General features: G+C 38.9%; 1 protein-coding gene across 1 annotated transcript in view; it reads left to right on the top strand.

The window, feature by feature from the left end:
* Positions 1–13,685, top strand: part of EPB41L4A (erythrocyte membrane protein band 4.1 like 4A) — a 194,507-nt gene that overhangs the window by 149,210 nt on the left and 31,612 nt on the right. The window contains exon 13 of the mRNA XM_036740959.1: positions 4,624–4,714. Coding sequence (XP_036596854.1) covers positions 4,624–4,714 — 91 coding nt within the window. The remainder of the gene's footprint in view (positions 1–4,623; positions 4,715–13,685) is intronic.

Raw genomic sequence — 13,685 nt, 5'->3', positions numbered from 1 at the left:
CACACAAGGGGGCGGTCTATCCTTAATGCAGAACAGCACAAGCTTGGCTTGGCTGACTTCCTGAACCATAAATATCGCAACAGGGAAGCAAATCGGTTTCCAGAAGTACCAGAAACTTCTTAGATTCTTGTAGTGACCCAAAGTGATTTCTTATTCTGGATCGCAGTGAATAGCTGTAAGTTTACATAACAGTAACAAAAAGATGTGAAAACAAAGGTATAATAGCTAGTAGTTAAGGCTCTCAGGTCATACAACTATTAGCCTTTTAGACCTTAACATTAGAAAGCCTTTAGGGGAGTACTTAACAGCAAGCATCATTGTAAAGATTTATCCTTTTGCAATAAACACATGTTGGGGTGCCCTTTGCTTTCTAAATTTCCCTTTCTGATCCTTATTCCTACCTACTTTCTTTCTGTATCACCTGGGATTTCATTAATAGTTTTCCCACTCCAGCCAGGACAGAATTTATGAAAATGTGAACATCTGCTGATCAATTAACATAAGCTGAAAGGAAAGCAAAGGGAAATTGCTTTGCTCATTTTCTGGATTCAGCTGAACAATTCTCTGAATGGCAGCAAACAAATGAATATGGAAAAAAAAGTCACTATGCTCATCTAAATTTTTAGTTAAGCAGCATGAAATGTCTCCCAATTTATTGATTGTTGTGCTTCCTAACCTAGAGCATCATTTGTTTCCCTGAACGTTCCCCAGTCACTCTCATTATCCTAAGGCCAGTGAAGCTATGTAGTCCTAACTTCACCATACAGGACAGGACTTTTGCTTTCTCATCCTTTGTGAGAAAAGGCATCTGATAAATGATGCCCTTCAAAGTGGTGTTGTGTCTCCTTAAGTCTTAATTTCCTTGATGACAGTGACAAGATCCCTCTGAAAAGGTAGAGTAGATTGTTGCTGAAATAGAATGTCTCCTGGTGAAAAGGGGACATATGCTTTCCTCTGATCATTCCTTACAAAAATGGCTCTTAAGGGTTCTGTGGTCTTTTTTCTGACACATCTGGTATATATGGTGGTGGCCCTGTGGTTCAGACAGGAACTGCCAGTGGACTTGGTGATGAGGGCCGGTCTCCATTCGAAAGCTCTGGCCAATCCTAATAATCTATAGGTTCTATATCTTCCACTTCTGGATTTTAGCATGCACAGCTAACAATCCAAGGTTTTGTATTCTCCCATGTTTGTCTGGACATACTTGTTTTCCACGATTATCTATGTAAGGGAGTCCAGTCTGTGCTGAGCTTTACTTCAAATTTTGGACATAGCTGGTTTAACTGGTAATTTTCCCTTGTCCTGTAACAGCTTGCCTGATGGGTAGGCGGGAGGAGGCTTACTCTGTCCAGATCCAATAATGATACCATTATGCCTTAACCATTCTATTCCTTAGTGACTTAATGTTGGGTCAAGACCACTACCTTTGTCCATTTCTGGCCTTATTCTTGTATCTTCCTGCACAAATGATAAAAATCAATTTTTGGACTCAAGACCTGTTCTTTTTTATCCCCTACATCCCAAGTTTGGGGAGACAACCAATCACTTCGTGGTTGACTGAGTACTGAGAATCCATACCACCCAAGATTGGACATAGGTTGGAATGCCTGTCCTGGTGTCCACTGTGGAGTAGGAATAGGCATGTGAGCAAAGGGTAGTGTGGGAGTGGTCAAATTGTTAAGAGAAAGTTTTTTTTTTCAGGCCTTGCCATGTTCAGTGACTAAGGAAACTAAGGAAGATAAAAGTAGTTTATTAATACATCTAGGGAGCAGGCAGTTGGAGGACAATAGAATTGTTATAGAGAGTGACAAACAGCTTCCATTTAAGGACAAGATTGGTACATATGAGTGTTCCCGTCTCTAACTACATATGCAGAAGGGTATTTTCAAACTGCCATCTCCTGTAGGCTGGCTGTGCACTTGATCCAAAGATAAAGCAAGGTTTAAATATGGGATCTAGGGTAACTTTGCACCCAAGATCACAGAGCTATCAAGCCTCTGAGGTTGAATTCAAAATAAGGTTTTCCTGGCCTGTGTCACTTAGCTCATTCTTATATGTAAAGATTAGACAAAAACAGCCTCTAAGGTCACTTCCAGCTCTAGATCTTTGAGTCTAAAACAAATTCCTTTTGCTTAAGTAATTCACATCCAGTATGCTAGAAAGACCTGCCTCAGATGACTTAATAATAAGGTTGTAAGTGATAAAGTATCTTTGGGTAGAAACCAAAACCCTTCTCATTCAAATGAATGTAAAATTGTTTGAATCTTCAGGGCAGGATGAGTGGAGGTAACAGTTGAACTGGACTTCAATGGCTGGGTAGAATTAACAATCAGAGTGTCTTAAAAAGCTGTTTGTCCTGAAGAACTAAAAGTGTGCCTTAATAATCTTATCAATATAGGAACAGAAAGAAATCTGACTTCCTCTCTGATAAAAATGGTCTCAAAAGAACCTAAACTCCTCATCCTCCTGATCCTAGTGTCTTATTTTGTAGTGGACAAAAGAGAATACAGAATTATGAAAAAGCAATTAAGTAATATTTTAGATGTCTTGCAATTCATCTCAATCTAGGGTGCTGAATAGTCTTTTGAAAATTCAGTTGTAATTAAATCTGTGAGCCTTTTCAAAGATACTTTAGGGAAGAAGGAGATTGTTGCTGTAAACTATATTCTTTATTAGCAATGAAGCTAAAATCAAATGATATCCAATTTACTTTATTAATACTGAAATCAATGTATCTCCCCTGAAATGACATTCATCATACCAAAAAAAAGCTATATACTGACTAGAAAATTGAATCAATTACAAACATTTACAAGCATTTATCATAAGCATTTTTGTGTTAAAAATAGCAGACCTTCATCACCATGGCCTCAAATTATTCCAATAGGTCATTGGCTCATCTGCAGTTAATCACAACAGAACGAAAAATGAATCACACCCTAAAAAGCTGCTGTGGTTACAGAAGTGCTTAAGACAAAAAACTACAAACAAGAAGAAAGAAGTAATTCAAATGCTGCAGAGCTACAGTCAGGATCACGCAAGAATTCTGAACAAAAATTGGACCAGAAAGCATTAAAACTTAATACTTTAATGCTACAGGGGACAAATATGCAACTTTGATGGACTTCCAAGCATTTAAATCATTCTCAATAGAAAATTTCCTTAAAGTTAATGAAAACAGGGAGAAAACAAAACAAAAAAAAATTTGGATGCAGCCAAAGCAGGCCTTAGAAGGAAATTTTATATTTCCAAACACATTCATCATAAGGGAAAGAGATCAACAGCCAAGTGATAAGATTAAAAATGTAAATTGAGATTTTTTTTTTTACACAGTGGGTAAAATTTGTTTTACTTGACAAGGGTTTGTTTTACTTGCCTTGTCAAAAGAGTAGACAGGGGATATTGGAGGAAGAGAAGGGAGGAGGATTTTCACTGAAAAATACAAAAAACATAACAATAAGAAACACAAAAACTTTTGGAATACATCCAAAGCAGTCATTAGGAGAAAATGTGTATCTCTGAACACATCAATCAACAAAAGAAAATGAATGAATAAAGGAATTAAGCAAAAAGCAATTGAAAGAAGCAAATGTATAAAAGCACAACTCATAAAAGCACAACTAAATACTAATTCCAAAAATAAAAAAAATTAAAAGCAGAAACCACCATATTGAATTAAGAAAACTGAAGTTATAAGAAAAGTTAAAATTGCTGAGTGAAACCGACTTATATTCACAAGAAGCAGAAATCAGCAAAATTATTAGAACTATTTTACCCAATTGTATGCCAACAAAACTGATAAAATGAATTGGATGAATATCTACAAAATTTAAATAACCCAATATCAGAAGAGGTAGTTGAACAAGTAACAAATGAACTCCCAGATAAACTCCTTGCAGTGAATAAACTCCCTCTACTGTTAAAGTTTGGTATCTATTCAGCAGCTTACTGTCTTAGAGAATTGCTTTTATTCAGATGTCTTCTTTTTCTTAATTGTAATTTATATTGTACCCAGTAAATAAGAGCCTAGCTTTAATACTGTTAAATTCTACTTCAGTGTAATTGGGGGGAGGGGGCACGGGGAGCATCTTGACACTTTTTTAAGGAGAGATTTCAGTTTTGACTGAAGATTTAATTGAGGATTTAAGATTTTATGAGGTGGATCCAAGGTCAGCATGATATTTCTGAAGGGAAAAATCTTAATTATGTTTCATTACAATGTGTTACACCATTCTTATAATAGAATTTTCTTAAGTGGAACTCTTGTTTCTTTTTTTAGTCTCTTCATTAGTAAGCAAAGCACTAGAGTTTGAACCAGTAAATGATTCATATCAGTGAATCAATCAACTTGACTTCAAGTCTAAAACACTAGTAATCTGCCCGATATTAATAAAGTCTCCTACAAATATCATACTCCTTCCCTCTAAAAGAAGATAATTAAATATGCCCACAAACGTAACAACGCTGTTGCAAGTCGGACAACAAATTTCAAAGTGCTGTATACCCAGCCCCTACCTAAATACTAGGCAATTAATAAATGTTTGTTGAATGCATGAATTATTGGAGCTTCTTTTGCTCAATCTCCTTCGATGTCCTTTTCTCTCTCTCTTTTTTGGCAATTAGGATCAAACAGTATAAACCAGGTTACTGCAAATATGGAAAATGGAGTAAATGAAGGAACCACCAAAATTATTGCACCCCTGCCAGTTAAAAGGTTAGTGCACATGACCAAGGAAACACAACAGATTATGGCTTAGAATAGGGGTGGAGGACAACTGTCTTAGATGTCAGCAAAGGTAAGAATTTGCTCATTTGATTTTTTTAAAATAAAATTTGTAATTCTTATGAGTCAGCCAGTGTTCTCCAAGGGTACACAGAATCATCAAATTGAGAGTTGGAAAGCCGATAATAATGCCAATGATGCATTTCAGGATACTCGTATATTTAGGCTGCTTTAAGAATGACAGCATCTTGAGTTGATAATGCCTACTTATATCCAAAATCAATCTTCACAAGAAGTCCAGACTTTGAAGGCCTCTAAGGAGAACCCACCAACTTTCAGACATCACTCATTAGAAAGTTTTTCCTATCAAGTTTAAATTAGACTTTTTGCAACATCTACCCATTGCTTCTTGGTTCTTCTTTCAGAGGCCAAGAGTCTCCCCTCCTGATTACCTTTCCCTTTCCTCTTTAATAGCCAATTCGACCTAGACAATAGAGATTTAATATCCTTGCTTATCTGAGGTCCTGGGAATTTCCTCCCGAAGAGACATAGCCACCTCTTAGCAGGTTCACCTAATTCCATAGTGTAGTCCCTGGAAAGTAATCCAATGAAAAGTGATAATCGGTAGCCTCAGTACAGCTCCCTTGCTGTCCTTTATGTAACAGTTATCAGTTGTCATAGACTACCACAGTCATCAACTAAACAATCCGAGACAATACTGAGTTCCTGGCAGGAAGCTAAGGAAATGGGGCGCCTGCTGCTTATGGCAGAACATCAAGACTAAAAATCGATAGTTTGAGTTAGATTAGTTAAACACAGGATGGCTTGACATGGAAGGTAATAGCATTTGCAGGAACAGGAAAGGCTTAAGAACATAGTGCCTGAGCTGTATCTTAAAGGAAGAGAGGTATTCTAGTAGATGGAACTAGTAAATTGCAAACGCCAGGCATGGTAATGGCCACTGGGATAAAGCCTAGTATGTAAGAAAATGCCAGTTTGGCTTGATCCCAGAGTGTGGGAGGAAAGTAATATGCAATGAAGATACAAGGATAGCTGAAACAAGAAAATTATTTTATCCCAAGGGTTCACTGGAGTTGGTTGAAGAGAGAAGCCTCAAGGTCAGAGCTATACTTATGAAAAATTACTTTGGTAGCAGTGTGTACCATGGACTAGAGTGGAAAGACTTGAGACAGGAAAGAAGTGGGAGCTGTATAAGTGGGAGTCAGAAAAATGCAGGAGATGCGGTCAAGGTAGAAAAGGTATTATTTCCCAAGTGATTGGATATATGAGGTGAGATTATAAAACAGACACTGGAACGATGGTGATGCCAGAAATAGGGAGGTTCAGGGAAGTGGGGGAGGTTTTTCAGTTTTAGACACACTGTCTCCAGAAGGGCAATTGGTAATACATAACTGAAGCTCAAAATTGTAAATGTTGGAGTTTAATGAGAGAGAGAGAGAGAGAGAGAGAGAGAGAGAGAGAGAGAGAGAGAGAATACAAATAGAAGGAGAAAAGAAAGGGGCCAGGATGTAACCTTTGGGAATACTTACAGTTAGGGATCATGATGTAAGAAACAGTCAGAAATGCAAGATAGTTAAATGCAACAGGCAGAAAAAAAAAATTTGGCCTTTAAAAGAACAGTTCAGTTATGATTTAAGTTGCAAAGGGTTGAAGAATGAAAAACAGGAAAAAGTGAAGGCAGTGAATTGCAGTTAGGATACTATCTTTTTCTTTTTCATTTAAATAATATGTTTTCTCCAATGTTATATTTAAAAAATTTTTAGCATTTATTTTTACAAGGCTTCGAGTTCCAAATTTTTCTCTCAGCATCCCTCCCCTCCTGTCTTCTAAAAATAGTAGGCAGTTTAATATAGTTTATATATGTGCTATCACGTAAAACACATTTCCGTATGTGTCACAGCTGTGGAAAAAGAGACAAATTCAATCCGCATTCTGTTCTTTACTGGATATGGATAGCATTTTCCCTCGTGAGTTGTTTGTACTTGTCTTGGATCATTGTGTTGCTGAGAAGAGCTGAGTCATTCATAGTTGATCATCACACAATGTTACTGATACTATGTACAATGTTTTCCTAGTTCTGCTCATTTCAGTTTGCATCAGTTTGTACAAGTCTTTCCAGGTTTTTCTGAAATTTGCCTGTTCATCATTCTTATTGCACAGTAGTATTCCATTATATTCATATACCACAGCTTGTGCAGCCATTCCCTAATTGATGGGCATCCCCTCAACTTCCAATATTTTGCCACTACGAATAGGACTGTTATAAATATTTTTGTAACTATAGGTCCTTTTTTATGATCTCTTTGGGATACAGACATTAGGATACTGTCTTGAAGGTTTGGTGTGGTCAGAGGAAGGCATTTTTATTGAAGATGGTAAGGAAGGAATCATTTGATAGGGTAGAGGTTTAAAGTTTGAAAGGAAGATTAAAGAAGCAATCTGGTATAGAGTATCACAGGAGGATAGGTTCAAGTGCACACATGAAGTGGGTGGCCCTGGTAAGGATGGCCTCTTTGTCAGAGACTAGAGGAAAAGCGTGAGATGGTATCAAAAAGTTTTGAGACAAAAAGAATAGAAGAAAAGGGAAGAAAAGATGTGGGTGCGATAAGGAGGAAAGGAAGAAAGGAAATGTGCTTTTATTAATCTCCTGCCATGTGCCAGATGCTTTCTAAATTTCCTTATTCAATTCCTCATAATGAGAGGAAACTGAGGAGAAAGAGGTTAAAAGAATTGTCCAGAGTCACACATCTAGTAAGTCTGATGTTAGATTTGAACTCAGCGCTTCCTAACTCCAGGGCAAGTGATCTACTATTCACTGTGTCCTCTCAGTAATAGAATAAAGTGGGTATTAGATTCAAAAGCAGTTGTAAGAATGCAAGGTAGGCTTATATTACTTCAAAATATAATACAAACTGGGATTTAGTAGTTCAAGTCTTAATTTCACTTCAAGTTATGTTTCTGTCAGGATACCTTATATATCCACAAGTCTATTAAGAGGTCACTACAAGTGTTTGATTGTTCAGGCCAAATTAGAGTTCAGATTATAAGCTTAGATTAACCTATTTATTTCAAGGAAATAAAAGAATGGTATAGCTGCAGGGCTAAAATGGGTAGAGAATGAGGAGGGATGGTAGACCCTATATATTTATTCCTCTTAATAGACTGGCCTCAGTAGAGATTGAGAAGTAAATAAAGTTTGGATTATTTCCAAAATTCCTCATTCCTCCTCCTTCTTTCCCCTAGTTTGGTGACACCCTCTGATCGCTGAACTTGGTTATGCTCTCTGCTATCTGTGCCATCTCCCCTCACCCCTCAAAAAAAGGGCCATGCACCACAATCATTTCTTCTCTATTATTCTTTTATGTAAAGAAATCTGATAAATTCTTAATATACTTTAATTATATATGCTCTCAGGTAGAAGAGACAATGGGAGTCAACTAGTTCAACTCTGCTTAACTATTTTTTTTAATATTTAATTTTTCCCATGTGTGTTTGTATTTCTTTATGGGGCAGCTAGGTAGCACCACAATACACAGAGTGCCAGGCCTGGAGTCAGGAAGACTCATCTTCCTGAATTCAGATCTGGCTTTAGACACTCACTGTGTGACCCTGAGCAAGTCACTTAACACTTAATCACAAAGAGTTGGACATGACTTAAATGACTAAACAACAAGTTCCTGTTCCATGTAGTTGGGGGCCCTAGGTAGAGATTTTGGCCAGAAAGCTTAACTTTGAGCCTGGGATCACAGGTCTTTGCCAATAAAGATAGTCAAATGGTTTGTGTCTGCTAAAGTCAATCAGTATACTCTAAAGGGATCTATAATTTCTCAGTAAACTCCCCTGGCTTGTCTTGGAGCATTCATTTCTCCAGACCTGGAGCTCTGATCTGACTGTGTAGATGCACTAGCTTAGGGGAAGTCACACAGAGGCTTAAGGTTAGGCTTCCTGCTCTCACTTGGGATGGGTCCTTCTGGAGAGGTCTCAGATAGTGGTTGTTTTCTAAAGGGTGATCTTACTGTTAGACCCTGTTGAACTGCCCTTGGGATCCAGCCAGCCCTCAAAATAGGTTGAGAAAGTGGCAGTGGAGGTGCCAGACTCTGGCTTGACTTTTTTCTGAAGGGCCTCAGTTTCTCCCATAAGCTCCTTTGAGTTTTTCATTCTCATTTCTTAATCTTTTTTCTTAATTGCTTCCCTGTAACACACACACACACACACACACACACATTAATCTTTTTCTTAATTGCTTCCCTATAACATACACACACACACACACACACACACACACACACAAAGTTATACATCTGCCTAGGGTGTACCTCTCAGTTGAACTAAATTGCGCAGGTCAAAAGGGGCTTCTTAGAGAAACTACAAAGCAAGATTACTAGAGTATAAAAATGCTATTTTGATTAAGTACTTAGTGATCTGAGGACTACATAGTTTGAACATCTTACCTCAGCAGTGGGCTTAGGACTGTTCTAAGCCCATTTCTGCTTTCAGAATGAGGAGATAAATACACAACACAAACAATACTCCAAATATTCCCTTTGGAGGTATCCTGCAGTCACAAAATGAAAGTGGCTGACCCCATAGTCTGGGTAGGCTGGAGGCTATTCATAATCTACAGGGTTATTTCATAACATGGGGTCGATTTCAGCGGGAGGGGTGTCATATGGTTCAACTGAATACCTTAGCCTTTGCTTTCCATAGCAGGTACAGCTGCTTCAGGTCCTGGGCTCATATATGCTGATTCCCTGCCAGGTATACCCCTACAGGTGACGTCCTCAGCTTTCCAGTCAGCCCTTTGTTTCAAGATTACTATCATAGCTCCATGCCCAAGACGGCCTGCCACTGACTATAGTTCCAACACCATAGTGCCCATTTACATCTAACTAACTAGGGAGAGGACACAGCTGGGAGTCCTTTCCTAGCTGGCAAGGACTACTGGCCCTAAGGGGAAATGAACCAAAGCAAGATGAGACATAGGAGTGCCTACTGGTGGCAGAAGTCTTTCCAGTTAATCCAGAGAAACCTGTTTGTAACTGTAAGCAGACCATCAGATCAGTTAGGTTGGGGAGATTGCTCTTTGTGGATTAATGGTGGTGTGGTTGTGGCCAATTCTAGTACTCATCGGATTCTTAGCACCAGTCTGAGGCCTATCCTGAGTGAGTGGAGCCTTAAGCATTCTAAGTCCATGGTTCTGTTATACTAGGATCCCACTGCTGCCACCACTTACTGTGAATAAAATTGTTGGTGCCAGAACAAATCAATACTAGAACCATAATTTTTTGGAAAATAAACAAGGGTTTATAATGAGTTCACCCGCAAGGAAGTTCCACAAAAGGACAAAGTTTATATAGGTCTCATTTAGGCAGGAGGTAGATTGAGGATAGGGCACCTATGGCTTGGACAGGACTTGTTGTTGAGGATTGGAACATGTAACAGGAAAGTTTTTTCTTTGTGTTGGCCATTTTTTTTCAAAGTGAGACTGTTGTAGTTTTCTTCAGGAGAAAGGGAGGGATCACAAACAAAGCAGGGGCTGCAATATGAACAGGCCAGGTATACACAAAATAGAGCTGCTTTAGTCTACCTGTAGGATCAACCTACCAAAGCACACAAAAGACTCACAGATTCAGTTATAAAACACTCCTTATTAAAGAATTAAGGAACCAATTAAATAGCTAGAGGAATAGTGCTTATGGCTAGGCCATGCAAATGATAATTCTACTAATATTGATTTACACTTTGAATGCTATATCAAACTACCAAGAGGATACCATACAGAGCTTGCTTGCTAAAATAAAATGCATTTGGGGAAAAACAAAAAGATCTAGAATATCAATGGAAATGATGGGAAGTCATAATAGCACTTCCAGACTTCAAACTATTACTAAGTGGCAATCATCTAAACCAGGTGTGGGGGAACCTGTGGCCATCTAGGTCCTCAAGTGCAGCCCTTTGACCGAATCCAAACTTCACAGAACAATCTGTTCCCCAACCCTGATCTAAACCGTGTGGTTGGAGACAAGTGGAACAGGCTGGACAAGGGAAATTAAAAATAGATCTTAATAAGCTAGTGTTTGAGATAAAGTGGAAAACAAATTATTTAGGAGACAATGACCTACAAAGTAGTCTGACAGAAATAAGGTTTAAACCAATAACATATACCGTACTGCATAATACATAAAGAATATCTAAAACCTTAATTTAAATATCATACTAATATTCTAACATTCTAACTAAAAGTTAGAAGAGGAACAGGTCATGTGTCTTTTCATTAGCCATGGGTAAGAGTGTTATATCTTAATCTTAATCAAAGAAAAAAAGAGGCAATGACAAAAGATAATAGATTTGATTGCTTTGATTATTTAAAACTGAAAACCTTCCACACAGACAACATTAATGTATCCAAGATAAGGGAAGTCATTGAATGGGTAAAAAACTTGGTATCGAATTTCTCTTAGAAAGATTTGTTATTGAAGTATGTCAACAATTTATATATAAAACTAATAGCCATTCTCCAATAGATAAATAGAGGATATGAACAAATAGCTCTCCAAGAAGTCGCAAAGCATTCAAAACCACATGAAAATAAGTCAGTATTAAGAGAAATGCACATAGGACAGCTAGGTGGCACAATGAAGAGAGTCCTGGAATCAGGAGGACCTGAGTTCACATCCGGCCTCAGACACTTGACACACTTACTAGCTGTGACCTTGGTCAAGTCACTTAACCCCAATTGCCCTGCCTTCCCCCCTCCAAAACACACACACACACACACACACACACACACACACAGAGAAATGCACATTTACACTCTGCAAATTGGTAAAAGTGGTTTGAAAATGGTAAATCAGTGTTGCAAGGGGAAGATAGGCACATTAATACATTGTTAGTGGACCTGTGAAATAGTACATCCATTCTGGGAAGCTTTTGCAATTATGCAAATAAAGTGAATAAATGTCCATACCCTTTGAACCAGAGACTATTATTGCCACAGGTAAGAAAAAAGTCCCTTTGTAATCCAAAATATTTATAGGAGCACTTGTATCGCCAAGGCAATATTCACAGCAGTTGCCATTGCTATGAATGTGCCTACGTGGTTCTGAATTGCAAAACATAACAGATTCTCCATATAGAAGACAGAAGCAAAACATTTATTCAGACACCAGAAAGCCAAATCCCAACAGCAGTAAACCGAATCCATCCAAAAGTTAAAACACATTATCACTACAGAGAGCAACTCCATCCCAAAGCCTTCCCACAAACAAACACTCACAATCCTAGCTGCTTACCTGCATCCTCTCTCCCTCAGTTCTAACTACTCTGACCTCACTTCCTCTTGACTCTGCTCTAATCTTCCTGCTCCACCCATTTAACAAGTTCCTCCCACTACATGTGACTTATGCTTCCGTGTGATTCAAGCAGGTCCTGTAGACCTATTAATGGATGAGGAGATCTTCAAATTAAGCAAAAATACATGAACAATACACTTGTGATAACAAAGAATTAGAAAGAAAATATATGACTATTAATTGAGGAATGGCTAAACAAACTGTCCTACATGATGTGTGTGAAGAATACAGATGAACTTGGAAAGATCTATATGAACTGATGCAGAGCAAAGTAAGCAGAATCAAGAAAACACTAACACAGTAAATACAACAGTATAAATAGAAAGAACAATGACATGCCAAAATATCAAAAGGAAATGTTACAAAATTCTAAAAATCAAGGGAGGCTTGAATCAAGAGATCTGAAAAGACACTGTGGGGGGGGGGGGGTTGGTGGAGAGGGGGATCCAAGATGGCAGAGTAAAAGCAAGGACTTGCTTGAGCTCTCCCCCAAATCCCTCCAAAAACCTGTAAAAAATGACTCTAAACAAATTCTAGAGCTACAGAAACCATGAAATGACAGTGAAACAAGTCTCCAGCCCAAGATGGCCTGGATGGTCACTGGGAAGCATCTCTCACACCATGCTGGGAGTGGAACATAGCCCAGCTTGGGCCGTGGCAGCACAGACCAGGACAGAGCAGGCCAGGCAGTGTAGGCCTCAGGGGACTGAATCACTGAGCTGTGGCAATTTCCAGACTTCTCAACCCACAAATGCCAAAGATAATGTAGTAGGTTGGGGGAAAACTGTGTCAGACCTGGGTGAGAGAAGAGTACAGTCTGGCCCCAGCCCCAGGGCAGTGAAGGTGGCTGCAGCAGCAGCAGCTGCTTCCAAAGGTCCAGGCCCACAGATTGTGTGGGGATCCAAGCAGTTGATCAGAGCAGGAATGCAAGGATCTCTTTGCCGGCACTGAGGCAGGATTCTCTTGCTTTGCCCCTGCTTGGATCTGGGTCACAGTCCTGATTGGTGGTCCTGGGGGGAGGAGGAGTGCTGGTGTGGCAGAACTTGTGGTAGCTGTGCAGAAGAAGTCCTCCTAGCAGTTCCAGGGCAGAAAAGAGTGCCTGAGGTCACTCACAGACGAGGGCACAGGGTAGTAGAGAACTAAACACCTCCCCTTGGATCATACCACCTGAGAAGAACTGAAAATTTACAGATGCCTACAAGTAGCTTGGAAAACAGCAGCACAAAACCCCTGAAGCTTGGGACAGAGCACTCTCCACTCTGGAAGCAAAGTCATACCTTGACAAAGAGCTCAAAAGTCAAGTAATTGGCTGGGAAAATGAGCAGATAGTGTACAAAAACTCAGACTATAGAATCTTACTTTGGTGACAAAGATCAAAACATACAGCCAGAAGAAGACAACAAAGTCAAAAGATCCTACATCAAAAGCCTCCAAGAAAAATATGAATTGGTCTCAGGCCATGGAAGACCTCAAAAAGGATTTTGAAAGTCAAGTAAGAGAAGTAGAGGAAAAATTGGGAAAAGAAATGAGATGGATGCAAGAAAATAATGAAAAACAAGTCAACAGCTTCCTAAAAGAGACCCCTAAAA

The sequence above is a fragment of the Trichosurus vulpecula genome, chromosome 1 (assembly GCF_011100635.1).
Source record: "Trichosurus vulpecula isolate mTriVul1 chromosome 1, mTriVul1.pri, whole genome shotgun sequence".
NCBI classification, from domain to species: Eukaryota; Metazoa; Chordata; class Mammalia; order Diprotodontia; family Phalangeridae; genus Trichosurus; species Trichosurus vulpecula.
Note: the sequence above shows the minus strand (reverse complement) of the source record. Positions and strands in the feature narration are given on the sequence as shown.